Source organism: Salvia hispanica, chromosome 6, assembly GCF_029641045.1.
Source record: "Salvia hispanica isolate PSC_SH4W2 chromosome 6, Shi_PSC_v1, whole genome shotgun sequence".
NCBI classification, from domain to species: Eukaryota; Viridiplantae; Streptophyta; class Magnoliopsida; order Lamiales; family Lamiaceae; genus Salvia; species Salvia hispanica.
Genome location: NC_142697.1, coordinates 22,768,634 through 22,783,599, shown reverse-complemented (window position 1 = coordinate 22,783,599; position 14,966 = coordinate 22,768,634). Strand labels below are relative to the sequence as shown.

The 14,966-nt window shown below is 39.5% G+C and overlaps 2 protein-coding genes across 2 annotated transcripts; both read left to right on the top strand.

Annotated features, from left to right (window-relative positions):
* The first annotated feature begins 1,298 nt into the window (after nt 1-1,298).
* On the top strand, nt 1,299-3,336 carry NRT2.5 (nitrate transporter2.5). The gene is made up of 2 exons (XM_089060106.1): nt 1,299-2,612; nt 2,686-3,336. The coding sequence occupies exons 1-2, from the start codon at nt 1,468-1,470 to the stop codon at nt 3,056-3,058; spliced, it is 1,518 nt and encodes a 505-aa protein (XP_088916232.1). The 5' UTR covers nt 1,299-1,467; the 3' UTR covers nt 3,059-3,336.
* An 8,619-nt stretch (nt 3,337-11,955) lies between these two features.
* CRK3 (cysteine-rich RLK (RECEPTOR-like protein kinase) 3) lies at nt 11,956-14,550 on the top strand. The gene is made up of 6 exons (XM_048104911.2): nt 11,956-12,787; nt 12,865-12,981; nt 13,058-13,408; nt 13,492-13,726; nt 13,826-13,970; nt 14,057-14,550. The coding sequence occupies exons 1-6, from the start codon at nt 12,016-12,018 to the stop codon at nt 14,369-14,371; spliced, it is 1,935 nt and encodes a 644-aa protein (XP_047960868.1). The 5' UTR covers nt 11,956-12,015; the 3' UTR covers nt 14,372-14,550.
* Nucleotides 14,551-14,966: the final 416 nt, after the last annotated feature.

The following is a 14,966-nucleotide window of genomic DNA, read 5'->3' as shown; positions in this document are numbered from 1 at the left end:
ATTAACGCTCATTTCATTAGTGGGAAACTGTTTCAAATTTAACGACATGGAATCAATGATTACATAATTTACATCAAATAAATTCTCATTAATATTTGCCTTTATTTTTATTTTTTCTTAGTAGGCGTCCATTCTCATTCTACACCGCATTGTATTCATAAATATTTTAAATCTTAGTACCTTAAATTTATAAATATTAAAGTTCATACCCAAATTTTGTAAATATTCAAATTAAGGCCAAAACTCGCCTTTTATATATGTATAGATGGTAATAAGGTCACACCTTCCACTAACTCATTCCGCTCACATTTCATTTAAAAACTAATATATACAAGTGTGACCCTTATTCCACTAACTTTTTTCCACCCACTTTTCTTAATATTTCTTTAAATCCGTGCCGCCCATGAATAAGACTTCTAATGGCGGACGGAGAGAGTATTGATTAAACTCCATCCTTCCATGAATATCCTTCAAAAAAATAACTGGGGACATACCAAAAAGTAAATATTGAACATGTGTTAGCAGACGGGTGGGGTATTATTTAGCCCCTTCTATTTTTGGATCCTGGATCAACCACCATTTGGATTATGGGTAAACTACACATAATATTTGTTAGTAGGTAATAAGAAGTGAAGTCGTCAAGGATGAATGACATATCAATGTATTGACTCAATCCAATCAATTGTTTATCAGATACTTGCAAGATTAATTCTATATTCAATCACTGAATAAAGCATTTCTTTAAATGCAATATGTTGTGGATTTCAAATGACCTGACCTCAGACCTCAGGTAATAACACAATGTATGAATTTTAGGATTTAAATTGATGTTCATATGTAATGGAAGCCTCTTTTTTTTTAAAAAAATTCCCCCTCTGTTATATGTGATGAAAGCTTTAAAGGCAAGAGATGCAACTTTGATGAAAAAGTATCTTTAATCTCTGCTATTCTTCACACCATTTTAACTGCTAAATAAATCTAAATACAAAGAAGTGGAGTAGTAGTAGAATTAACACATAATTCAGAAAACTGATAAGAAGAAAGTCAAGCGTTTCATGTTCATTGGAAAAAATGGGATGGCTTAGTTGTGATTAAACACATGAAATAGAATTAAATTACTATGTAAGAAAGGAATCTCCAACAAAGTCAAAGAATCATATTGCCATATTCTCTTTCAATCTCTTAGATTCCTAGTAAGCAAGCTCCAAAGTCAATGGATGCAACCAATAGCAAACTCAAGCATGAAGCATCCTTTTCCCACTACATTAGAAAGATTTAAACTTGTACACAACAAGGCATTAAAAATCCAAGCTTGAGCGCCAATGTCTCCACACCTAAATGCAGATTCACATGCCAGAACCAAGATTTTGATGCTATATAATCCCAACATCTCATTGCTATAACCTCCAAAATATAGAAACTATTTGATAGCAAAGGATCCCACTATCCTAAACCGATCATACCAAAATGGAGGTGTCCAATGGAGCAGAAGAGACTTGTCAAAAGAAGTTTGCACTTCCTGTGGACTCTGAGCACAAATCCACCGAGTTCAGGCTGTTCTCAGTGGCAGCGCCTCACATGCGGGCGTTTCATCTCTCGTGGATATCTTTCTTTGCCTGTTTCGTCTCTAGTTTTGCTGCTCCGCCTCTGCTTCCAGTCATCCGCGACAATCTTGGCCTAACTGCAACCGACATTGGGAATGCAGGCATAGCTGCTGTTTCCGGTGCAGTGTTTGCCAGGATTGCCATGGGGACAGCATGTGATCTGTTCGGGCCTCGCCTTGCCTCTGCCGCTCTTACCCTTCTTACTGCACCAGCAGTTTACTGCACTGCCATTGCCAATTCTCCAACCTCCTTCCTCCTTGTCCGCTTCTTCACTGGCTTCTCCCTAGCCACCTTCGTGTCAACGCAGTTCTGGATGAGCTCGTTGTTCTCATCCAAAGTTGTTGGGACAGCCAATGGCGTGGCCGGAGGGTGGGGGAACTTAGGTGGTGGAGCAACTCAGCTGATCATGCCTCTGGTGTTCAACTTGATTGAGCGTATAGGCGCGACACAGTTCACAGCGTGGAGGATCGCCTTTTTCGTCCCTGGCCTGTTTCAGACTCTGTCTGCATATGGAATTTTCTTTCTAGGCCAAGATTTGCCAGATGGGAACTACTCTCAGCTCCACAAATCAGGAGATAAGCACAAGGATAGTTTCAAGCAGGTTTTATATCACGCGGTCACAAATTACAGGGGATGGATCCTTGCACTGACCTATGGCTACTGCTTTGGTGTTGAGCTGACAATAGACAACATAATCGCGCAGTACTTCTACGACAGATTCAACGTGAGCCTCCACACTGCGGGGATAATAGCAGCCAGTTTCGGATTAGCAAATCTCTTCTCCAGGCCGGGAGGAGGAATCCTATCAGATATTGTGGCAAACAGGTATGGAATGAGGGGCCGGCTCTGGACTCTTTGGATCGTGCAGACATTAGGAGGCATCTTCTGCATCCTTTTGGGGAAAGTAGGATCTCTCGGGGTATCAGTAGTAGTCATGCTCATATTCTCCGTATTCGTTCAAGCAGCGTGTGGCCTCACCTTCGGGGTTGCACCTTTTGTATCAAGAAGGTATGATCAGTTTAAAAAAAAAAAACAGTATGAACTTCAAAAATCTTAAAACTAGAATATGGTTTCTTGGCAGGTCACTCGGGTTTATATCAGGGATGACGGGTGGTGGCGGAAACGTAGGGGCGGTTCTAACTCAGGTGATCTTTTTTAGAGGATCACACTATACTACAGAAACAGGTATAACCTTGATGGGGGTGATGATAGTGTGCTGCACCCTAGTGATCATGTTGATACACTTCCCACAATGGGGAGGGATGTTCTGTGGGCCGTCTTCAAAAGGCGCCACGGAGGAAGATTACTATCTGTCTGAATGGACTGCGGCTGAGCAGGACCGGGGTTTCCACACCGCCAGCTTGAAATTCTCGGAGAACAGCAGAAACGAAAGGGGCAAACGAGTACAACCAGCACCTACACCAACTCTTGCCACTCCAAATGCATATGTCTAAAACAAACCACTTAAGAAATGCTTTGTTTTGGACAACTCAACAATATATGCCGTTTGCTTTTGTACTATAGGCTAGAGTGTGATTCTGTAAAAACATGTTCTTTCTAAATTCGTGTTTGTGTTATGTTGGAAATAAATCCCCAGAGAGAAATCAGAAGAAGATATGGAGATTGATATTTTACGAAAATAGAATTAAAATCCCTAGAATTGTGCTTACCATATCTAACATTCTGTATAGCCTATATAAGGTAAATCCCTTGTACAATTGAGTTGAATGGAATACAGAAACCAATTGATCGATCCTATTATCATACTCCACAATGATGTTAGGAATATTACATACAGTCAAATTTCGATGCTGTTAGGAGTTGCACTTTTGTACTTTCTCTCTGTTTTTCCATCAATAAATCAATAAGCATAAACACACACGATCAAGGTAAGAAAAATGTGAAAAATCGGTAGAGAAAATGAAGGAATTTATTTTGGGGCAATAGTTAAAGCACCCTGATTCTTCTTCTTCAGATATTAAGGCCATTTTATAATGCATCAACTTAAAATAAATGCAGTAATAATGATGAAAATCTTACAATAGCAAGGAATGGAAACCAACGAATGCTTGCATTCAACTTCTCTTCTTTTTTATTTAGTCAAGAAATCGCATGATAATAGGATCGTGGACCCCACCAGTTTGGAGGACACGGTTTTGCAACTTAGAAAATCCAAGTCAATGTCTGCGCGCCCATCATTATTTCCTCGCAAATGAACTAATATAAAAAATATAAAAAAGATATATGTATTACCGAGTTCCACGTGTCAAACCACTCGGCTTCATGAGGTTAACCGCTTCAAATATTCCCTCTCTCTTTGAATTTCAGTTATTATACGTACGCTCTCTCATTCTCGGTGATAATCATTGTGTTAAGGCATTATCCCTCAACAATGATCGGCGGCGTCCTCGCTCGGCGATCAAACGGTTTCGGCGCCCAAGCGTTGGGTCAGCGGAGATTTAGATTTCGAGCTGTGCGCGGTTCTTTCCGTCGGGCAGCGAGAATTCTAAAGTCATAGGCAATCTTTCCCTTCATGAAAGACTTCACAAGTTAAAACCTTACTACACTTCACTTAGGACTTTTGGATGTCTCTTTTATCCTTTTCTAAGGCCATATAATAAGAACAAATTGCAGTACAAATCAGAGGGGGCTACCTTCTTGGGGTACAGTCCATCCTATAAAGGTTACAAAGCTCTTCTTCCTAGTGGCAACACCCACTCATCACATGATTACTCGTGCCAAGGCAGGTGTTTTCAAACCCAAGCTATACTCCTGATCTCCTTCCTCGGTCAGCTCTTCTTGTTTTACTCATACCTGTTTGGAAAGCTGCAATGCTTGCAGAATTTATTGTTCTCCTAAAAAAAAATACATGGACTCTCACAACTTTACCTCCCGGAAAGAACTTGATTGGGTGCACTTGGGTTTTCAAGATCAAAAGACTCCTTGATGATTGCATTGCTCGGCATAAGGCTAGACTTGTTGCTCAAGGTTTTACCCAACATGCCGGTTTTGATTTCAATGAGACATTCAGCCCTGTAGTTAAGCCAACAACTATAAGATTAATACTCTCGATTGTTGTGTCTATGAGTTGGTCTATCTCTCACCTTGATGTCAACAATGCCTTTTTGAATGGAAATTTGAAGGAAGAAATATATATGAAACAACCCATTGGTTTTGAGCAAGGAGGGCCACACTTGGTTTGTAAACTCAATAAGGCTATCTATGGATTGAAACAAGCATCACGGGCCTGGTTTCTGACCATTCATTCTGCACTCATCTCTCTTGGTTTTACTTAGTCACGTGCGGATGCTTCTCTCTTCATAAGGCACATTGGCAATGACATCATTTATCTATTGATTTTATGTTGATGATATGCTCATCACCGGCACTAATTCTTCTTCCATCCGGGATGTTATCTCCAAACTCAATTCACAATTCTCTTTGAAAGATCTTGGGGAGGTGAGTCTATTTCTTGGAGTTGAAATTTCTAAAACTCCAGAGGGGCTGCATCTGTGTCAGGAAACATACATACAAGATATTTTAAAGAAGGTGAATATGGTAGGGGCTAAAGGAAGTCCAACCCCCATGGTTTCTACTTGTGAACTTAGCAAGTCAGTTGGTGAACCTTTTCAAGATCCTAAGTTGTATAGAAGTACAATGGAGCATTACAATATGCTGCTATTACCCGGCCAGACATTAGTTTTGCTGTCAATAAAGCTAGTCAATACATGGCAGAACAACTTGATACACATTGGAGAGATGTGAAAAGAATATTGCGCTATTTGTCTGGTTCTCTAACTCATGGGATTAACATCAAGAAATCAAATGGAGGAATCACTACATTTTGTGACTCGGACTGGGCGTCTGATGTAGATGATAGGCGATCTACAAGCGGATATTACACCTACTATGGTGGAAACTTGGTGTCTTGAAGTGTTAAGAAACAGCAAGTTGTAGCACGTTCAAGTACATAGGCCGAGTATCGGAGCCTAGCACATGTTGCATCTGAGGTCACTTGGCTACATTCTTTACTTGCTAAGCTGAAAATTAAAAGGGAAGTTGCATCTGTGATATGGGTGGATAATCTCAGCGCAATTGCGTTGGCTTCAAACCCTGTTTTGCACGCAAGAACTAAGCACATAGAACTTGATGTTCATTTTGTTCGAGATAAAGTCTTGGCTAAAGAAATTGAGTTAAGGCATGTACCAAATTTAGATCAAATTGCAGATATTCTTACCAAGCCACTGAGTAGTCAATCCTATGTGCGATTGCGCAACAAACTTGGAGTTGTTGAGCGCTCCACACTAGGCTTGAGGGGGGATATTAGGAGTGTCTCAAGGAAAGATCATAGAGTTGTTGTTAAGGAACATGATGATGAGGATCATTTTGTCCAGTCAACTACCATCACCAATGAAACAGTGCCTACTGTCCTAGAGAGTGTGGATGGAGTGTGTGAAGGCTACATGTGGAATGCAGGACCACAACAAGACTTGGAGAGATATCGTGGCAGCATGTGCTTGATTAGGTTGTTGGATGTATTTTGGATCTTTCTGTATGTGGACATATATATATGGATAGCCCCTGATATAATGTTTGACTGATTTTGAACACAGAGTTATTTCACTAAGATAGCAGTCTACTCTCGAGCTCATCTTCCCCATGAATTTGTTTACTTTCGTTTACGATCCACATTTTCTAATGCTTACTTCATCTAAGTTTTTTCATATTTTGATTCAAAAATTCAGCAAAATCGATGGCCATTCCCAAGTTTTCAAACTATTTCTACATATATAATACGTTCCAACATTGCATTTATGTGATCTATAATTGCATTCTATTAGAATCTGTCAATTTTGCATCCGTCTTTGTTTCTCAATAAAGACTTCATCCTATCTTAATATTTTTTTATATCTACATTTAATTAACTTTCATTTTAATTAGAGTTACACTACATAAAAATCGCTAATTAGTGGCGGAAATCAGTGGCGGAATATTTCCGCCAGTGGTACTGGCGAATAATCCGCCACTACGAACAATGGCGGAATTCTCACGGATTAGTGACGGATTTTAATTTGCCCACCCATGTGGCGGATTAATTCCGCCACTACAAATTTTTTTTCAAATAAAATATACAGAATATTATAAAAAAATTAAACATAGTGGCGGATTTTCCGCCACTGCTAAAGTGGCGGATTATATTCCGCCAGAGTACGAATTTTTAATTAAATTAATTAGGGCTTTACGTATTTCATTCTCCATCTTCGCGAATTCTCCCTCCTTCGCGAATTCACGAATCCTCCCTCCTGTAGCCGCCGTTCGCCGCTCCAGCCACCGCAATTCGCCGCTCCAGCCGCCGTCGTTCGCTGCTCCAGCTCCGTCGCCGTCGTCCGCTCGCATTCAACAACCACCGCTGTCGCCACCAGGTACTCAATTTACCATACCCCCGCCTCCTATCTCCTTGCTTGATTTTGTGCAACGACAGTAGAGAGTAGAGACTAGAGTGGGTGTGAGGAGGAGAGAGTGAGTTTGTGTGCATATATATGCACGACAGCAGGGAGATTTGGTCAGATTAGAATATTGTATGGCTTTTTAATTGTTGATCCTGAATCTGAGAAATTAAAGGAGTTGTGCCAAAATCTGTTAGATGTTCTGTTGAAAGTATCGATGGTGCAACTGCCTGAATATTTGGCCTCTGTTTCTTGGCCTTAAATATCATCATACATGGCAATGGCAGACTCTTATTCGCTCTTACAGTTTTGACAACTTCTCATTTGTACTCTGTTCTGATACCAAGAGATCCCTAAACTATTGCTCTTATTTGGTTGTTAAGTCCTTTGCAGCCTTTCGGAAGCTTAATTAAGAAATGGAGGTTCAAAACTTGCTCAACAACCTTAAAAAATTAGGTTGATTTGTATGTTCTTCAAATCTAAACTCCTTGCTGCTGAAATGTGTCTAACTCAGATGGATATGAACTTGACAATAGGTGATGATACTCCAATACTTCATCCAAATGGTGGGCTGGTCGATATTGATGATGATGGTTTTCCTTCGGATGAAGAATTTATGTTTTCTGATGATGAAAATATTGATGTAGAAGATGATGTATGATTTTTTTATTAACACTTATGCTATGTATTTTTATTAATTAAATGTTATAGATTGATCTAAATTGAACTATTTATTTGTATGTATTTTAGACATGCATCGTCAGCGTGGTGGGCATAGTCATACTAGTGAGTCCTCTCGCACGGGAGGAGCTATTCCAGCAGAGGATGTGCAGTCCTGATCCGTTGATCATGGGGATCCCATCAGTGAGGATGATCTCTTTGATGATGATGGAACCGTACCTGATGTGAGGATACATTTACAAAGGGATCCAGATACGGGGTTAGTTATTGGTTATTGATTATTAAATAAGCTTTGTTTTTTTAACTAGTCGATATTATTTGAATGTTTATAGGATATTACTTTTCCATCCTCAATATCCATCCATCCGTAGTTGTATTTCACTTGTGTATTTTTCAGTTGACCCTTTTGTTAATCAGAAACATCAGAAACTGTAGAATAAACATCAAACTGAACAGATTGTAGAATAAACATCAGAAACTGAACAGAGTTACACAAATATTTCATGAAGCAGCCTTCACCTGGAGTATTTGGGGTTGTTGGTGCAATATCTCCATCTTCACCTTGATTTTTTAACTAATCGATATTATTTGATTGTTATAGGGCATTACTTATCCATCCTCAGATGTCGCGAGAGGTAACCACCATATACAAACGCATTCGCAATAACACTGGATTTAACTGGAAGGCGACACCCAAAGACGTTAAGGATCGCTACTTTGAAGAATTTAGAGTAAGTATTGTATATACATAGAAGGTTTGTTTGATAAAGATAATATTATAACGTTTTATTCTTATAGAAATCTTTTTTTCTGGCCGGATTCATGGGAACACGATGTGCGTACACTTTGGACGTCGAGGGCAAGAGAGAGATACTCCGGCTTCATCTCTACCCTTAAGAAATTGAAAGAGAGGCTAGCATTTGTGTCAGAAGAATTGTGGAATGGGCTGCTCGTGTATTGGGAAAGTAAGGATGTTAAATACAAGTCAGAAATCGCACGGAAGGCGAGATATTCAGAGAAAGGTGGACCCGGCACGGGCTATAGCAAACATTATGGGGGCACATCGTGTGCTGTAGTTAAAGCTCAGAAAATAGTAAGTGACATGTAATAAATCAAGTTCATTATTTATATTAATATTTGTTTTATTATCTTTGACAAACATGCAAATGAAAAGGGGGTCTCTATTGGAGATTGTATGTATGATGCCTACTTGGCACTATACTTCAAGAATGGAAAATATACAACTAAGGAGGCCGAAGAGATAGATGTAAGTTTATTTAAAAGTTGATACGCATTTAAATTATTAATCATACAATAATTATTGAATTTTCATTTAATAGGCCAAGGTAAAAGAGATTGCAGTTGCACAAAGTGAGGGAACAAATCTAAATGATATATATGTCAATCAAGTCATGGGAGGCTGCCTTGACAAGAAGAAGCGGATGCTTGGAACGGGAGTCCTTGGACCAATGCTCTTAGGAAGTAAGTTTGTGGCTGCTTCAACTAGCAATCAACAGGATGCCAAGTGGAAAAGTAAGATGCAACAAAATCTCAACGAAGAGCGTGAGCGTAGAATGAAGTTGGAAGAGGACGTGAGCAGGATGCAGAAGGTGGTGGATCTGTTGGTGAGCCAACAGTCCCACCAGTCCCACCAGTCAAGTTACTCAGCTGCCCGACCTGATGAAGAATATTCTACCTGATGCTAGAAGCGGAGGTTAGTTGTGATTTTGCTACTTGAATCATTTTTATTTCTGCAAATCTATGGCCATTTTGTTGTTCATTATTTATATGACTATTCTAAAATGTAGTGCATTTTGACTTGCGTTTGTTGAAATTTGACTGAGGTTGTGGTCTTCCTCGAAGAAAATTATTTAATTTTCTGTGCCGTATGAAATCGAAGAAAAAAATTGAATAATTTGTTTCCGTTTTAGGATTTAGTTGTTGGATTTGTCTGATAAAAGTTATTTTGTTAGCTTTCTATTTTTTTGTGAATTTATTTTTCTTCTCAGTAAAGGCCTTGATTTTTTACTGATATATAGCTGTGTATTTGCAGCTTGAACAAGCATATCTCACTCGTTTCTTATCTTCTGGATTGGATTTCTTATGGAGCAGTCTGATGCTGCTAGTTCCTCAAACTTCGTCCAAATAACTTAATGAGAGGCTGTAGTGTTCCAGTGTATATTTGGGGATATAAGCTAGTGGAGGGACTTGGTTGCCATTTGAGAATCTGACAGCCAATGATGGTGTTACATATAGATGTTATCCTTCTAATTCCATGTTTTATTTTATAGTGGAAGTCAATAACTGTTAAATAGCCTTTTTTTTTCTTAACTAAATCACTTCTACTTACAATCAGCTTAATTACTTAAAAGTCATTTTTCAATCAATGCACTAGACTTAACTTTATGCTAGCAATTGTTTTCGATATAACTTCAATTGTTTTTGAAACTGGAGATGGGATGGATGATTTATGTGGAAGATATTCCACTTATTTGATTTCTGGTTTTAGGGGAAGTTGTTTTAATGCTAATGTATATGTGTGTGGCTTCAGGAGGTGGTTCAAAGATGAACAAGATCCAAGATTTGGAGAGAGACGAAGTTTATTACACTAGGAAGGAACAAGATTGTAGATGATAAATTTGTCAAAAACGGTCCCACAACTATTTTGCAGACTTGAGAAGCTACATGCTCGGCTATTTTGTTATTAACTAAGTTTTAGAATTGCACTAATGATTAATATAATTAATCACTGATGTTATGAGTAATATGAGTATTGGTGTATCTATTGTTATTTTTACTATGAATGTATTGATTTGTTGAAAAATTATCTTAGTAGGGTGGATAAATAATAAAATAAATATAACCAAAATCTATATAAAAATTTAGTGGCGGATGCATACTGTCACTAAAAAAGCATTATATGTAGTGGCGGAACAAAATCTATACAAAAGTTCCGCCACTAGTTATGGCGCCCCAAATCCTCCACTAATTTAATTTTTTAGTGTCGGAATGTCAGTGGCGAACTATTTTCCGTGGGTAATCCGCCACTGCGACTCAGTGGCGGAATATTTTCTGCCACTGATATTTTAGCGGCGATTATATAGCCGCGGTTATGTTCTGCCACTAAATCCGCCACTAACTAGTTTACTAGCGGAAAAATGAGATTTAGTGGCGGAAATTTCCGCCGCTAATTAGCGATTTTTTGTAGTGTTAATTCCAAATTTTTGAAAACACGTTCATCTTCTGCATGTGATGTTATAGATAACATAAGGATCAAGAGTATTTGATAAATACTTGTTCTAATATCATCTTTTGTATAGATATCATCTTTTGTAAATATTATAGTTAAGAACATTTATTATTCAGCTTACGCAGTTTCTTAATTGATTGTGTCAATGTATAGATTTATTTTAATACGGTTTATACTCATATTAGAGCATCACTAACGCTGTGGGTTGGACCGCACTTGAGTCTCAGCCCACGGCTTCGCGCTTTGGAGGGAGCAATTTTCCGGCCTAGGCCGAGTCTGGTGACACAGTGGCGTCCCGGAGCCGTGCCGTTGGAGGTGTTTCGGGCCGGACCACAAGCCCCAATTTCTGATTTTTTTTTAGTTTGGAAGAGGAAGAAGAGGGAGGGAGAGGGGAAGGGGCGACGGAAGAGGAACTTATTATTTTTTATGTTTTCAATTTTTTTAATTTATAGTATAATTTATAATTATATGTTGGAAATTTATTATTTTCGAATTAAAAATAAATTTCTCGTGTTATAATTGCTCAATGTTTTCAATTTTTAAAATTAAAATAGGTTGGAGTTGTGAATAATGCAATTTAATAGTTAGGGCCTGGATGGAGCCTGCGGGTTAGAGGAGTTGTGATTTGGGACTCAAATTTAGGGGAATGATTATATAAAGGGGACTTGGAGCCTGAATTCGGACAGGAGTTTTGGAAGCTCTTATCTTCTCGTATAAATAAAGGTACTTGTGTTAAAAAATAGGTTAGCATGAGGTATTGACGTAATAATGATGAAAATCTTACAATAGCAAGGGATGGAAGCTTAATACTTGCATTCAACTTGTCTTCTTTATTTATTTAGTCATGAAACGTCTCATGACCAGTTTGTAGAAGATTTTTCGAATATCAAGTATTCAACCGACTTAAATTTTTGTTAGTGGACCGTGGACCCACAAAGTTTGAAGGACACGGTAGAAAATCCAAGTCAATGTCTCTCCTGCTCGCAAATAGAAATCCAATTATGAATGCATCCCAATCCGATGTAATAAAAAAATGTCATCGTCAACCCTCTTGATGATCCTTGTACTAATCCTATTCCTATCCAACGTTAAGCAATCACTCTGCGACCCAAGAGCCACAGAGGCGGCTCAAATATGCAGCAACAAAACAGCGCCGGAATCCGACCGCCAACTCTTCGTCCCTAATTTCCTCGCCAGCATGGCTTCCATCACGCCGGAGGTCGCAAGGCGAGGACACGGCACCGTCATAAACGGGACGGGAAACAACACCGTCTACGCCATGGGCGAGTGCATGAAGGATCTCTCTCAAAACGACTGCAACCTCTGCTTCGCTCAGTGCAAGACCGACATCCCCAGCTGCCGCCCGTTCCAGAGGCTCACCAGAGGTGGCAGGCTCTTCTACGACGGCTGCTTTCTCAGGTACGACGATTACATGTTCTTCAACGAGAGCTTGAGCTCCCTCGATACAACCGTCTGCGCCGCCGCTGATTTTGCCGGGAATCGGACTCTCTTTAAGGATAACGTTTCCAAGTTGTTGAGGAGCGTTACAGCGGTGGCCCCCACGAATAACGGTTTTTTTACCGGGTTTGTGAGTGATGGTAATTTGCGTGTTTACGGTTTGGCTCAGTGTTGGGAATCTGTGAGAGGGAGTGGCTGTGTGGATTGTTTAGAGAATGCAGTTTCGAGAGTTGATTCTTGCCCTCCTAAGGTGGAAGGGAGAGCTCTCAATGCAGGCTGTTACTTGAGATTCTCCACCACTAAATTTTACAACAATTCCATCATCGATTCCGCCAATGGAAACGGAGGTGACTATGATTTTTTATTGTTACTGATTAATGTTAGTATATAGCTTTTGAGTTAATCTAGCTTGTGATGTTGTTAGGGGGCACTCGCCGTCGTGCTGCTATAATAGCCTCAACCTGTGCTGCATTTTCTTTCCTGCTATTTGTAGCTATGGTTTCATTTTTTGTGAGGAACAAGATTCTTAAACGAAGAAGAGGTGAGTGTAACAATTAATATGATTGTTAGAATATAACAATGGATTGGGAGATATATAACATGATTTGGTGTGACAGTGAAGAAGAAGCTAGGTGCTCTGTTGTCTATTGTTACAAAGTCGAAGATCAACTTTTCGTACGAAACGCTAGAGAGGGCCACGGGTTACTTCCATAGCTCGAACAAACTAGGCCAAGGGGGGTCTGGTTCTGTCTACAAGGGCGTGTTACCAACCGGCCAGACTGTTGCGGTGAAGAGGCTATTCTTCAACACGACGCAATGGGCTGATCATTTCTTCAACGAGGTTAATTTGATCAAAGACATGGATCATACAAACTTGGTGAAGCTCTTGGGTTGCAGCATTACTGGCCCCGAGAGCCTCCTTGTGTACGAATACGTGCCAAACCAAAGCCTGCACGACTATCTATTCGGTGCTAGTTGAATCCTAGCTAATCCACTTTTTTTCCCAAGTTTGGAGGTTATTAATCTAATACTCCTACTTCGTTGTCTCCAGTTAGGAAGGATGTTCCCCCTCTCGAGTGGGAGCAACGGCTGAGGATCGTAAAGGGTACTGCTGAGGGTCTGGCTTATCTTCATAATAACTCAAACTTGAAGATAATACACAGGGACATAAAACTGAGCAATGTGCTTCTGGAGGAGGACTTCACTCCCAAAATTGCTGATTTTGGGCTTGCTAGGATGTTTCCACAAGACAAGACTCACATCAGCACTGGTCTTGCTGGTACACTGTGAGTCTATACATTTCTACTTACTCTCTCTCTATATATGCTTATGTCCAAGTTATATATGATATCACATTATAATACTTTTGGTTATGATTTGACCAGTGGCTACATGGCACCGGAATACATTGTTCGTGGAAAGCTAACAGAGAAAGCAGATGTCTTTAGCTTTGGAGTTGTGGTAATTGAAGTGGTGACCGGGACGAGGAACAATGCTTTCTCTCAGGATTCTCAATCAATATTCCAAAGGGTATGTTTGTTCCTGTGCTCAGTGGCTAGTGGTTTATAAAGGGCTCAAACCAAACTGATCATGATTTTTTTGGCATTCTTGACTAGGTGTGGAATCTGTATGGGTCAGGTAATGTGACCGAAGCAGTTGATCCGTCGATAAAAGGGAAGTTCCCAGAAGAGGTGGCGGCTAGGTTACTTGAAATCGGCCTACTCTGTGTGCAGGCCAATGCAGAGCTGCGGCCAGCCATGTCGACGGTGGTGATGATGCTTAACGGTGATCGAGACATTTATCAGCCAACGCAGCCGCCCTTTCTCAACTCTGCCTCTGCAGAATTTATCAGCCCGTTTAGGAGGCCAGATTCTTACACGCAGTCTTCTGGTAACAATGAAATAACAGAGAGCATTGTGGAGCCAAGATAATTTAATGTTGGTTTCAGTGACTAGGTTAGCTAAGGTAGTAGTACTACATATGTACATGAAATCATCCCCAACACACTTATTCACAATGCCGTTGAGTCTACGGTCTACCATTAAGCAACCAAAGTTAGTGGTGTATATATATATAGCTGAGTGAAGACATGTTAATTCCTGACTTAAAATTGTGTTTGCCAAAAAAATCTTTTCAAAAATACTAGCACAAGTTAAATTAGAGTCAAAGTAGTTCTCTTCTCTCCCAGAATGCACAAATATACATAGGTAAGTATTAATTTAATTTAGAGAATTCTCCTAAAACTAAAACAATCAATTTGGTCAACGAACTCCAGTGGGCCGAATCCAAAGCAAATAAGTAATTCACCCGCGTATAAATTTGAAGTTAAGACGCAAGTAGCATTGATGACAACTTTGATAGTATTAGAGAATGTCTACATGGATATTATTCTAACGATGCAAGAAGAAGAAAGAAATACTACACCAAATATAATCATCATCTAATCTACAATATAATTCCAGAGCATTAATTGCAGATTTAAATATCTTGAATAATGAATATGGTCTCACCAGAAAGTAATTCTAA